This window comes from Belonocnema kinseyi, chromosome 6 (genome assembly GCF_010883055.1).
Source record: "Belonocnema kinseyi isolate 2016_QV_RU_SX_M_011 chromosome 6, B_treatae_v1, whole genome shotgun sequence".
Lineage (NCBI taxonomy): Eukaryota > Metazoa > Arthropoda > Insecta > Hymenoptera > Cynipidae > Belonocnema > Belonocnema kinseyi.
Window position 1 is genome coordinate 5,252,480 of NC_046662.1, and position 14,857 is coordinate 5,267,336.

The following is a 14,857-nucleotide window of genomic DNA, read 5'->3' on the forward strand; positions in this document are numbered from 1 at the left end:
CTTTTAACGATGTAACTCAGAAATTTGATCGTGAATGTTGACAATTTCTTAATAATAAATTTTTTTAACTTTCCTGTAAGGTTTGATTTTTATGTGTTTTATACTATTTTACAACATTTTCAATTTTCCATAAAGATGGAACTTATAATTTTTTTCTTCAAAAAATGTTAATCATATATTTTTCAACAATTTTGAAATTAGCATAAGGTAATTTTAAAATCACATCAAACAACTCGTTGTTTCGAGGCTTTTGTCATTTGCTTTTTATATTGTATATTAGGTATTATATTATTTAAAATGTATTATTGTTCGTTCACAAAAGTTCAAATATTATAAATTTAGTATCCGTATATTTTTTGCCGTCATTAATTTATAATGCTGTTATAATCTCTATTTGAAAATGTTTCCTATACATTTATCACGATTCGAGATTTGTATACACATCCATTTCTTAATGAAGTAAGAAAAAGTAATGAAGTCATAAACAAAGTTTAACCAATTTTATTATTGCCAATTAGCGCCCGGCCAGCTACCGTCTGAGCTTTCGATCATAAGATTTGCCCGATTAGAAGCCAGTCAGCCCCCGACTGGGGTTTTGACATCAATTTTGCTTAGGGAGTCTCCGACCAGTGCACGGCTAGGCCCATAAAAAACAAACATAGCCCGGCCAGTCTCCTTGTTGTACTAGGGCTAAACCGGGCTATTTTCACACAGGATGTTAAAAATTCACCATCTACAAAATTTTTAAATGTTCAATTGCAAGTTTTGTTTCCTTTACGTTTCTCAGTTCAAAATTTTGTTGTTGCTAATACATTTATTTCGGTAAGTCGCTAATTGATAATGAATGCACGTACGAATACAGTCAGTTCATAGCGAAAATTGTATGAAGGAACGAAAAAAATTATATCAAGCGAGAAAAATTACTCTTCACGTTCAATTTCAAAAAAAAAAAAAAAGAACCAGAAATTTTTCAGGAAAATGCGAGCTGAATGGTTCGGCATAATTGACTTTAGACTATCTGCTCAAAATATAGCGTTCCACGACTCAATCGTTTAGATTTAGTTTGCCCCTAGCGAATTTGACAGCCGTTTGAAGCGCCTTAAGGCTGCAAAGTGTAGAGCTTTTTGAATAGTCAATTCCAGGTTCTTAATATGAATGTTTTATGAAGGCCTCTAAAAACACACAAAAAATTGTTGCTACTTTTGCGATTAAATTTTATTTTAATTTATCAAAATTAAAAAACTAAAAATTTCAAACATTTTATGCTTTTTCAATTTAGATTTTTAATACTCGAACACAAAATAAAAGTATCAGAAGTTTTCCAAATTTAAAATATCAAAAATAAAATTATAAAAGTTTATCAAACATATGATAATGCCAAATTGTTTTAATCCATTTAATTTATTTTCAAATCCTCAAACATTAAACAATTGTAGGATTGCGCATTCACAACTGTAGTTTTTAATTATAATTATGAAAGTTCTGCAGACTATACAAATTATAATGGGGATGTTGCATGAAATGAGATAAATATATTTTCAGAAACTTAAAGCAGTGAATGCACTAATGAGACCACTTTCGCCGCCATGTTCTTCTCAAAATGTTGACCAATCAGGTTTCGCGGCCGCCGCGGCTTTCTACTTGACAGCTGATCAACCTGATTCTCTAAGCTAACCTATCAATGCCTAACACGCTAAAAACGAGAAAAAAAATCAAGTGAGGTAAAAGATATAAACAAAGAATGAATTTGCAAATCAGCGAATTTCCTAAAGAACGTAGATTAGTAGCTAAAAAGTGTTTTGAAGCTACATGTGATTCTAAGGAGGAAAAAGACCCGAATAAAATTTGTATTCCTTTAGCGCAAAATATGCAAACACGTCGGAATGGGCAGAAGCTATTTGAGTACACTATTTCAATTCTTTTCTTTGTAGTTATTATTAATTATTATTAATTATTATTACGTCAAAGCCATATAGAGACATTTATACTTTGAAATTCATGTTTAGAAACCATTTTTACTTTATTTTTTTATTTGTTATAATTTAGGTAGTTTGAGTTGGCCAGCGAATAATGACGTCACAAAGATATAGCCAATTTATGCATTTGGTGAAAAATGCCGCGAGCGGGAGTAATATTCAAACTTTATTTAAAAAAAAAAACATGTTTCTTATTAAATAAAAAATTCTTCCTTCTTGGGATGAAATAATGAGTTACTAAAGAATCAAAATATCTATTTATCTCATTTCGTGCAACATCCCCATTATGTAGTATCAAGTAACATTAAAATTGATCAGATAGATTTTTCTGTAATCAAAAAATGTGGTTTCTGTACAAATTTATTTGCTGTAGTTGTTATATCAAGATTGAAAAATTTGGAAATTGCGAACCTTCAAATTCTAATTATTCTTAAAACATTTAGACCTATGATTTTTAATTGGAAACCTAAAAATGTAACGAATTTAATCTCGAAGCTTTAAAAATTTAACAATTCCACACATCGTTTAAAATTGTAGTATTCTTAACTTTGGGTCTTGAAACTGAAGATCATTGAAAGTAGCTGTTTACAATATAGTTCATTAATATATCATTTATAACAAAAGATTTTGAATCTCTGCATAGTAAAATGCGAATTTTGTCAAAACATAAAAATACCAAATGGTGAATAATGCCAGCAATATAATCATCAACATAAACTCTTGAAATGAAAAAAATTGTTTATCTATTAGAATAATGTTTTATTTTATAACGTGCATACTACATCGATTAAAATTTAACAGAACTCTTCCTAAAATTTAAAGCTTGCATCTGTGCTTTAATTGCGCATCGAATGAGGTGAAGTATTTTTTATTGAATTCATTCAGAATTTTGTAATAGACTTGCGCTAAGCGTTACACTCGTTGTACACAAATATCCTAAATCTTCTTAGATATACTTATGATTATATATCATAAATAGTACTGAAATATTATTTTTCTACATTCTATTTTAATCAGACTGACAAAACCTTATTTGGCTTAAAGTTACTCCATGCTTCGTGTCGATACTTCTTTATAGAAGTAAATAATTTTTATGCAATGTTCGATTAAGTGATGAAAACTTGTGGGTCGTCTATGTTGCTAAATGGATTTTCAATACCATATTTAGCAACTGGCAGATGATTCAATTTCAAGAGATTTACTGAAGGCGGTATTCTACTAAGATCTTCCAGATTTATGGAAGTATCGTTGACATATAAATCAAGTTTGTGATTAGAATGTCGAATTTTAGTAGTCTCAGCAGCAATATTCAATAATTCGTTAGAAACAAAACTACATTCATTAACGTTGAGTGCCCGAAGTTGAGTTGCTCTTTTCAAAAAGGCGCAGAAAACTTTCTCTTCAATATCTTCATTCCAAGCCGAATCTAATACAACTAAATTTGTTAGTCTTTCCAGCGGTGGCTTCCTTATTTTTGGCAATTCACCTATATTAAAATAAGTCAGCTTTTCCAAATGACATACACTGGAGATTCCAACATCCGTGACTTTACGGCATTCTGAAAATATTAATTACATTTTTAATTAATTTAGAAATACTTTATATGAAAAGAGGTAACAGGCAGTAATGTAGTATAGCAGAAATCTATTATATGGTTGTAGCAATGTAGTGTAATAGGATTCTGCTACACTCTCAGAAATTCCCTCTAAACGATAAAGTCGGTACTTTAATCGTTAAAGTGGATTACTTTAAAAGCAGATTCGTTTCACTCTGAAACGATCTAGTTTAACGCTAAAATGATGCACTTTAATGGTTAAACGAATGCATTTTAAAAACGCGATTATGCGATTCCACGTATGCGCACACGCATGCGCGAAAAATTATTTTTCGGTAAGAGTACGTCCCATTTTAACCATTAAACTCCACCTTCTACGCGCTTCTTCTTCTTCACCTTCTAATCGCTTATCATTGAAACGATTCTTGGTTAAACGACTCGCACTTTAACCGTTAAAGGATCTGTTTTCAAACTTAATTCTCAAACGATGGCACTTTAATCGTAAAAGTATTCCTTTATCGTTAAGAGGAAATTTCTGAGAGTGTGACAAGAGAGATTTGTGACAAAAAGCTCGAACGACAAAGCGCTCGTTCAATGAGAGTCGCACTCCCTGAAAAAGGCCCGCGAATCAGATAGCGAGTAGGGGCGTGCTCATACTTTCTGATTCGCAGGCCTTTTTCACGGAGCGCGACTCTCTTTGGGTGTGCGCTTTGTCGTTTGGGGTTTTTGTCACGGATCCGGAAATAGACTACAGTAACATAAGTAGAAAAAATGTAGCAGATTCCTACTATACTACATTCCTACAACCACATAGTCGATTCCTACTATACTAAATTACTGCTAAATTGTCCAAGTTCGTGGCGCAACCTCAGTGCTATATTAGAAACTACAATTTACGTATTCTAAGTTATTTTGTAGACTGATTAATCAATTATTAGTTTATTATTAAATCCAAGTAATCGAAACAAAAGTCCAAATTTAGAAAAAAGATTCATAAAGTAAAAATTATTTTAATGACTCAATAAAAATAATTCACTTATTGTTTTTTATGTTATTCAATGGTTAATTATTATTAGCTGTTTAACTTTAATCAGAACATTAATTTGCATAAAGATTGAAGTTAAATATTATTTAACTAAGAACATAAATTTATTATCTGCTTTGAGGTTATGTTATATTTAATATGGGATGTGATTTGTAAAATAAATCGAAAACATTTGCATGCTAGAGGGCAACGATCCCTCCAATTTTATTCCAAATCCGAAAAAAGAAATTCCCTAATTTTTTATTTTAACAGGTGCCCTTTTTGACTTGAAGTTTCCCATGTAAATGAACGGGGCAAAATAACTTTTTTCAGTTTTTAGAATAATTTTTTAGGATTTGACAAAATGTGACGGGAAAATTTGGGGGCCTGTAGAGAATTATCCAACAAAGAATTTCATCGATCAGACTTATGGGTTTGACACCCCTACGAGTACCTGAAAACTACCCTTCAAACAAAAAATGTCAATTCTTCATCAAATCGACCTTTTGAACACTGTATTCTCATATTTTTCATTTAAAATTATTAATATTGGTCTAATGGAATATTTATTATCATTTGTTAGTAAATTTTTAACTGTTTAAACAAATAGAATTTGTTTTTTTTTTTCGAAAATTCGTTTTCCCTCTAAAAATGATTACTATTAGTCTAGTGAAATATTTATTAACATTAGTTCATTAATTTTTTATTATTTAAACAAATGGAATTTGTTGAAACATTTTTTTTAGAACATTCGTTTTTTTCCTTAAAAATTATTACTATTGGTCTAGTTGAATATTTATTAACATTAGTTCATTAATTTTGAATTATTTAAACAAATGAAGTTTGTAGAAATATTTTTTTGATAAAAATATTTCTTTAGTGGAATATTAATCAACATTGTTTGATTAATATTATTTGAAAATTTTTTTAAATAAAAGTTATTACTTAAATATAACTGATAAATTAATTATTTATCAGTAATTCATTATTACTTATAAATATTCCAATAGACCCACAGTAATAATTTTTATTTAAAAAAATGCGAAAAGGAATTATTTAAACAATTTCCATTTGTTTAAATAATTGAAAATGAATGAACTAATGTTAATAAATATTCCACTAGACCAATAGTGACAATTTTTAGGGCAAAAACGAATTTTTAAAACAAAATTATTTAAACAAATTGCACTTGTTTGAAACATTTATAAATTAATTAACTAACGTTATTCAATATTCCACTAAACTAATAGTAATAATTTTAAGGGAAGGAAAAACAAATTTTCAGAAAAAATTTTTACAAATGACATTTGTTTAAATAATCAATAATTAATTAATCAATGATAATAAATATTCCACTAGGCTATACTTTCCCGTCACATTTTTTTAAACTCTAAAAAATTATTCCAAAAACGCAAGTGATTTTCCCCATGGATTTTACATGGGAAACTTCAAGTTAAAACCGGCAACTGTTAAAATAAAAAAATAAAAATTAGGGAATTTCTTTTTTCTGATTTGGAATGAAATCGGGGCGATCGTTAATTATATGTCAAAATGGTTTAAGTTTTTATGGAGTGATTTTAAAAGATTATTAATACCTCAAATTTTCAGCAAAATATAGGGTCAAAATTCTTTTGATGTTTCAATGCAAATAATTTTTCACTGCTTTTTATATTATGAACCGATTAACTAACTATTGACTGATTGGTTTTTTTAAACTGAATATTATCATCATAATATGAATATTATTTTTATAATATAAATTTATTTTTTGTTTAAAATATTTCCATTACAATCATTTTTTGTAATGATTATGACGTTGTGAAATGAGTACCTGAGTTCAATTTTTAAAATTATATGTACGCATATTTAAATGAAAATAATTATTAAAAGAGTTTTATATTCTGAATTCATTAATTAATTATAAAGCAATTATGCTAAAATTTATATTTTCTAGACTTAGTTAAAAGCTTATATTTAATTAAATTTAAACAAAGACAAGTTCAAATTTAAAAAATATATAAAGTGAGAATTATTTGAACTTTCAAAGTAAAATAAATGTTTGTTGCTTTTTTTTGAAATGATTGAATGTTTATTAATTAACTCTGTTGAAACTTTAGTTTTCTGAAATTATTTCCAGAAAATTTGATTTTTTCAATAAAAATAATTGCTTGAGGGTTGTTATGTTGTAAACTATTTAATTAATTTTTAGCTGATTAATTTTGACCGCAATATTTAATTACATAAAGAATAAATTTAAGGCGTTTTAAATTAAGTAACATAAATTAATTATTTAGTTTAAGACGATGTAATTGAATATTAGTTATTACTTTTACAAATAAAGTGTATTGTTTCTGTTTTTATGTTGTGAACTGATTAAAGAATTATTAATTGATTCTATAAAAACGTATTATTTCCTGAATTAGTTCAATATGTTATTAATAAATCAAATTTTTAGAAATTAAAGTTTAAATTTAAAAAATATATGAAGCAAAAATTATTTGAATGCTTTAATGAAAATTATAGTTTAATGTTTCTCATGTCGTGAAATAATAAATGAATTATAAAATGATCTTTTTTCCAAATATTATTTTAAATAAAGATTAAAATTTAGTTTCATAAAATTAGGTAACATCAATTATTGATTTATTCGAAGGTTATATAATTTAATATTGGGTGTAATTTGCATTATAAAATTTTATTTATGTTAAAACACCCCTATTTCATTTACATAATTTTTTAACGATTCTAATGATCTAAAATGGATAGCTGCATTACATTTTTGAATTTATATTTAAATGTGTTGTAATTTTGTCTGAAATTAGTATTAAAGGTTATTAACAAATAACATTTTCAGAAATGTAAGTAGAAATTTAAAAATAATCTAGAACAAAAATGATTTCAATGCTTAAATGAAAATTATAGTTTTATGCTTTTCATGTCAATGATCATCAATATTAAATAACAAAGATTGAATTTTAATTTTTCTCTATTTAGAAACAGAAGTTCATTATTTGTCCTAAGGTGATGTGATTGAATGTTTGATATAATTTGCATTATGAAAGTTTATTTATTTTTAACCCATCTCTATTAAAATTATATGATTTTATGAAATGCTTATGATGTTGTGGAATGAGTATCTGAATTCAATTTTCAAAATTATATGTACTTATGTTTTTTTTTTAATTAGTGTAAAAGTTTATTAATAACTAAAATTTTCAGAAATGAAAAACAAATACATAATTATTTGAAAATTGTTTTAATGATGTAAATGAACAAAGAAGTTAGCGCGCGCACATGATGGTCTATCTAGTATAAAAAATGCTGATAATGTTAGAAATAAATGATTATGACGTCAGCAATTTACTCACCATATAAGTTCAGGTATTTAAGTTTTTTGCAATTTTTGCTGACTAGATCTAGAAATTCGTCGGTAACTAGCTTGGAACGGCTAACATCCAATTTTTCAAGATGTATTAAAGCTGGTATGGTTGACAATAATATAGAGTCATTGCTAAGGTCCGTCAATTGGACTTTCAAATTCTTTAAGGTATCAGCATGTGAAGATAAGACTTGCAATATTTGATCTAAAGGTCCGTCACACCCTTGTATCCCAAATGTCTGAAGATTCTTACATTTTTTGAGCATCTGCAAAAAATAGATTTGAATAAGATTTTCCAAAAAATTATCTTATAAAAGACCACGGAAATAACAATTTTTTTAGAATTATGTAAAACACTAACCAAGAGCAATATATTATGATCGAAAGGCTTGTTTTTACTCATCAGAACAATCTCCCGAATTGTCTCGAATGGTAATTCAACTAGACAAATATGAGTCCAGTCTAGGAAATGACACTCATACAGACACAAAGATTTCAGTTGTTTCAATTCGGCTAAAAATCTGGAGAACTCATATTCATGAAAGTCACTATCAATCGCTTTCATTTGAAAATTTTTAATATTTTTGCCATTTGATTCCATCCACGACAGAATCAAATCGCAAGCATCACGTATAAATGATCTATTCATTTTATTAAATCTCCTTGGTGAGCAAGCATCCCACAATTGCAGTTCTTGAATGTTGGGCAGCAAGTTGCAAATTTGACCAAATGTAACTACATCTGAGCTAATCCTTGTTAAGTAACTCCCAGACATTTTTATAATTTCACAAAAATCGATGCTTCTTATCACCATTTCTCCGGAATGATTATCTTCCAATCCCCAAGTTTTGGCGGAGAAATCCAGGGATTTGAAATTTTTCCACAATCCCTGACCTAAATTTTGCCATCTTTGACAAACTGAAAGAAAATATAATAATATTTATTATATAATTTATTTTAATTAAATATTTATCATTTATTGTAATTTGATGATAATAAAAAAAAAAACGAAATAAAGAAAAAAGAAGGAAGGGGATGTAGTTGGCTGCCTTCTTATTTTTTTTTCAGATTACAATAAGTTTTTTTTCCTTTTTTGTTTTTGTTTGTTCGTTGTGGTCCAAATTTGGTCGTTGTATTCTTATTTTTTTAACAGGAGTTTGCATCAATTTGATTATTGCACTTTAAATAGGATTTTTAATTTGGATTTTAATCTTATGTAAATTTCTTAAATTTCGAATATTTATCACATCAGATTAGAAGAACGTAAAAATGGTTATTTTCTGTCCAATTTGGAAAAAAGTTTAAGTTGATATATAATTTTGTATATTGTTTGTTATTAATTATTCAAATTTTCAGAAAAAAAACCTGAAATTAAAAAAAATATACATATAATGTAAAAATTATTTAAATGTTTGAATTAAAATTTAAAAAATATGAAGTATAAATATAAAAATAAATATACAAGTATAAAAATATAATCATCTTCAATTGCGTAATATAAATTTATTATTTATTTTGAGGTTATTTAATTAAATATTGGCTATAATTTGTATAATAAAAGTTTACTTGTGTTCACATTTTCATATGAAATTAATTTAAAAGGTTGTTGATCATTCAAATTTACAGAAAAATATTGAGTAAAAATTATTAGAACTTTTCGATAATAAGAAGGGGCCATCCATATACCACGTGGACAATTTTTCACCGCTTTTTGACCCCCCCCCCCTACCCCCTCGTGGACAGCCGTGGAATTTGAACAAACAACCCCCCCCCCTGTACTTTGTCCACGTGGACATATTTTATGAAAATATAGATATTATTAGTCTTCAAAATTTCCGGAACCTCCCGACAATTCCATGGACGTCATTTTAGTACTCACTAAAATTTTAGATTTTGTTTTCATAGTCAACAGTTCGAAACTCGTTCGCTAGCTAACAGCTGTTGGTGCATTTTGCAAAAATTTTTCGTTAAAGCGTCGAAAGTTCGAGTGAAAAAAGGTCATTTTAGTACTCTTCATACCCACGACGAATGATTGTTTGGATGCTAAAAACTAACAATAAGTTTGACTGGCAGCTCCTGAATGGTGCCAAAGTTGACTGGCAGACTGTCAAACATGTCAAAATTTCGAGTGAAAAAAACGTCATTTTAGTACTCTTGAATCCCATTGAGAATGATTTTTTATGTGCAAACAACTAACAAAAATGTCAATAATTCGAGTGAAAAAAACGTCACTTTAATACTCTTGAAAGCCCATTGGGCATGATTTTTTAGGTACAAACAACTAACAAAAATGTTGACTGGCAGCTTTTAAGTGGTGCCAAACTTGACTAGCAGGTTGTCAAACATATAAAAAAATGACAGGATGACAATTAGAACCTTCATTTTAGTTCTCTTGAAACCCATTGGGGATGATTCTTTAGGTGCAAACAACTAACAAGAAGTTTAACTGGCAGCTCCTGAGTGTTGTCAAAGTTGACTGGAAGGCTGTCAAACCTTTAAAAAATTCGAGAGAAGAAACGTCATTTTAGTACTGTTGAAACCCATTGTGGATGATTGTTTAGGTGTAAGCAACTAACAAGAAGTTTGACTGGCAGCTCCTGAGTGGTGCCCAAAATGACGGGCAGGCTGTCAAACATGCCAAAAATTTGAGTGAAGAAATCTCATTTTGGTACCTTTGAAACTCATTGTTGCGAGCTGTGAATTTCCATAAAAAGTTAGATTTTTGTAGTTTCTTTTTTTTATATACATATTAGTTTTAGAGGAGTATCCTATAGATGAAAATTTTAGATAATGAAAAGGAAAAAACTTTCATTCCGTTGCTGATTAACATGCTAGCCAGTGTGCCAGTCAAATTTGGCACCACTGAGGAACAGCCAAGCAATTATCTTATTTTTTAGCACCTAAAGAATCATCTCCAATGCGTTTCAGGAGTACTAAATTGACTGTTCTAATTTTCATCCTGTCATTTTTTATATGCCTGGCAGTCTGCCAGTCAACTTTGGCACCACCGAGAAGCTGCCAATCAAATTTTTTGTTAGTTTTTCAGCATCCAAACAATCATTCCCAATGGGTTTCAAGAGTACTAAAATGACGTTTCTTCTCTAGAATTTTGGGCATGTTTGACAGTCTGCCAGTCACATTGGCGCTACTCAGGAGCTGTCAGTCAAACTTCTTGTTAGTTTTTGCACTGTTTCAAGAGTATTAGAATGAAGGTTCTAATTGTCATCCTTATTTTTTTATATGTTTGACAACCTGCCAGTCAAGTTTCGCACCACTTAAAAGCTGCCAGTCAACATTTTTGTTAGTTCTTTGCACCTAAAAAATCATCCCCAATGGGCTTTCAAGAGTATTAAATTGATATTTTTTCACTCGGATTTTAGACATTTTTGACAGTCTGCCAATCAACTTTGGCACCATTCAGGGGCTGTCAGACAAACTTCTTGTTAGTTGTTTGCACTAAAACAATCATCTCATATAGGTTTCAAGAGTACTAAAATGAAGGTTCCAATTTTCATCCTGTCATTTTTTTAGCATGTTTGATACCCTGCCAGTCAACTTTGGCCCCACTGAGAAGTTTCCAGTCAAACTTATTGTTAGTTCTTAGCATTATAACAATTATCCCCGTGGGTTTCAAAAATACTAAAATGACGTTTTTTCACTCGAATTTTTGACCAGTTTAACGATAAATTGTGGCAAAATGCACCATCACCTGTTATTCAGTCAACGAATTTCGTACTGTTAACCATGAAAACAAAAGAATCTGAAATTTTAGCTTAAACATGATTTGAATTTCAAAGAAAAAGTCGTGAAAAAAATTAGAATATAAATAAAAAATACATTGCGCTGATCACAATATAAATGTTTGAGTATACCTAGAGTATACCTTGTCTCACTGCAATTCTACAATGTAATAAAAAGATTTACTTCACTTGAACAAAGTCTATAATTAATTGAAAAAATATATATAATGTAAACAAAAACTAACTTATTTTAAACAAGAGATTTATTTGAACAAACCAAAAATGTATTTCAACCAGACAAATAAGGACAATCGAAAAATTTATTCAAATAAAACAAATATTTGTTCGACCCCATATTAAAGAAATAATTTGTTTAATTCAAACAAACATTTTTCTGAGCGTACATGTGTATATTTTTTACTTTCTTCGAAACTAAATTTAGAATTTTATTTATCATTCAAAATTTTCTTAAGAATATGAAGTATAAATTATTTCAATGTTACAATGAAAATAATTTTGTTTTTCATGTTGTAAACTGATTAAATAATTATTGCCTAAATTATTTTTTTCACTAATTTAAATAGCGCACAGTTTGAATTCTTTTGTTTTTCAATGAGCAAACACAAATTAAGTATTTATTTTAAGATAATGTAATATTGAATATTATCTATAAATTGTATGATAAATTCTATTTGTACTTGAAATACCTCCATTAAAATTATAAACTTCTTATGTTTGTGATGTTGTAAAATGAGTATCTTAATTTAATTCTCAAAATTATACGTAATTATGTTTTAATTGTTCCAAAAATTAGTTCGACAGATTCTTGAATAGTGAAATTTTTAGAAAAGAAAATTATCTGATTTAACTGATTCTGTTAAAAACTGCACATTCTGGAATTAATTAAAAACTTTATTAATCAATTGAATGTTCAATAATGAAAGTTAACATTGAATATGTGTGTGTGTGTGTGTGTGTGAGGGTAAAATTGTTTAAATGTTTAAATGAAAATTATAGTTTAATTCTTTTTGTGCTTTAAAATGAAAAATTTATTATAAAGTGATTGATGTATTTCATATTAATAAATTATAATAGGATTGATTTCGAATTTTTTTGAATTCCGTCATATAAATTGATTATTAACTTTCAGCTTATGTTATTAAATATTGCCTATAATTGGTATAATAAAAGTTTATTTATATTCGAAATATCTTTATTTCAATCACATATTTTTAAATTTGTGTGATGTTGTGAAATGAGTATATGTATTCAATTTTCAAAATTGTATGTACATACGTTTAGCTTCTTTTAAAAGTTAATTTAAAACGTTACTAATAAATCAAATTTTCAGGAATGCAATTTTAAATTTAAGAAATTATTTCAATGCATACAATGTTCCAGAGACGTTTTGAGGAATTATTCAAAACATGTAGCATTTTTAGAACAATCTTTGGCCTGACTTAGGATGGTTTTTGGATCGTTCAAATAACGTATATGGACTTGTAGACCCAAGAAACGTTTTAGGACGTTCTAATTACGTTTTTAAATTTCGTGCCCTCTAAATCCAAAAGCAAAATTTAAATTTTAAAAAATTCTGATTTAAAGTTAAAATATAAAATCATTTATAAAGCGTAACACTGAAAAATAAGAATCCCGGACTTGTTTTTTTGTGGCTTTTTAATAAAAACGATAGAAACAAATTTACTAGGAGCTAAAATTAATAGTTAGGCACTTTCACCAAATCTGAAAAATACGTTATAAATTTATAGAACTGACAAAATTACTGCATTTCACGTTAAAAGTATATTCCTACCAGTGAGGCTATAATTTAAAAAAATTGAAATAGAATTTCGAATAAATTAAACAAAAACTGTAGTATGAAATGCAAACTACAATAATTTAGTTATAAAATAAAAGGAAACATAATTTTGTTTAAAATATTCTTATTGCTTTTAAAAATATTGCAAGATAATTATGAAAATTGAGTTACCTATTTCAATACAAATTCTGTCAAATATCGCCGTCAGATACTGGAAAATTTCAATGAGGCATTCGTCGGGTAAGTTTTCTATTCCCGAAGCCTCAAATTCACCTCTTGCTTCAAATTTTGTTTCCTTTTTCACTTTTTTCTCCTTTGTCAATTTTGCAACGTCTCCCATTTTATTTTTTTATACCTATAAAATGAATAATTTCACTACGTAATAACAGAAAAAATTGTAAAAGTTAAATCGCAAAAGGAGCAATAAGAAAACTTTGTAAACCTTATGAATATTGCCGAACGAATGTTTCTAACTCTAAGAAGATCACTATGGACTGTGATAATTAGTAGGTATCCATGGCCTAAATGCATGATCCAATCAAATGTCCCTTTTCCCCTATCTTTAACTTTCCAAATTAGAAATGGGGAAATTCTTGGAAAAATCTTCTGAGGGGAAATTTGTCAGCACCTATTGAATTTGGGCAGATGACAATTCCTGCCCTGGGCACCTGCGAACGGTTCCCCCACTACACGGCTGCCCCTCACTCAGCTGAACTGCTGCCGCCGAGTCTGGTCAGCGGGAGTCCTTTGTACCTAATGAGGCCTGAAATGCGGCGTATAACATTTTGTTAATTTAGCACTTGGTAATTTATAAATATAGTAATCGGAATCTGCGAGTTAAAACGATTCCAAAAATATGTTGTTTCATTTATTGGTGTAATATTTTTCTTAACTTGGGGAAATTCCGGAAGCTAAAATTTGGCCACATATGAAAACTTATTAACTAAGATAATAAATTTGGTTTATTTCTTAAACAATGGCATTTCTCAAAATTCTCCTACAATAATTTTGCAATCCCAGTCTAAAAGTATCAATAGTGTCATTCCTAGCTCAATTTGGAAACTAATTAAAATTCATAAATTTTTTTTTTCACCGTTTAACCAATTTGTTTATAACTGAATTCGGCAAAAATGTTGAATTATCATTCCCAAAAGACGAAGTTTCTGTAAAGTAGTTTAGTTTTTTAACGCAAAAATATGAATTTTTAACAAAAATTTAATTTTCAACACAAAAATATGAATTTATTACCACAATATTTGAATTTCCAACTAAAAAAGATAAGTTATCAAAGAAAAATCGAATGGTTACATATTTACAGTTCAAAAATTTATTTTTAACGAAAGAAAAACGAATTTTCAAAAAAA

General features: G+C 28.3%; 1 protein-coding gene across 1 annotated transcript; it reads right to left on the reverse strand.

The window, feature by feature from the left end:
• Window positions 1–2,796: 2,796 nt before the first annotated feature.
• Window positions 2,797–14,012, reverse strand: LOC117174813 (F-box/LRR-repeat protein 2-like). The gene is made up of 5 exons (XM_033364193.1): window positions 13,936–14,012; window positions 13,665–13,848; window positions 8,296–8,852; window positions 7,924–8,200; window positions 2,797–3,534 (listed from the first exon to the last, which is right to left on the reverse strand). Exons 2-5 carry the CDS (start codon window positions 13,831–13,833, stop codon window positions 3,083–3,085), a joined length of 1,455 nt encoding a protein of 484 aa, XP_033220084.1. The 5' UTR covers window positions 13,834–13,848; window positions 13,936–14,012; the 3' UTR covers window positions 2,797–3,082.
• Between the last annotated feature and the right edge of the window lie 845 nt (window positions 14,013–14,857).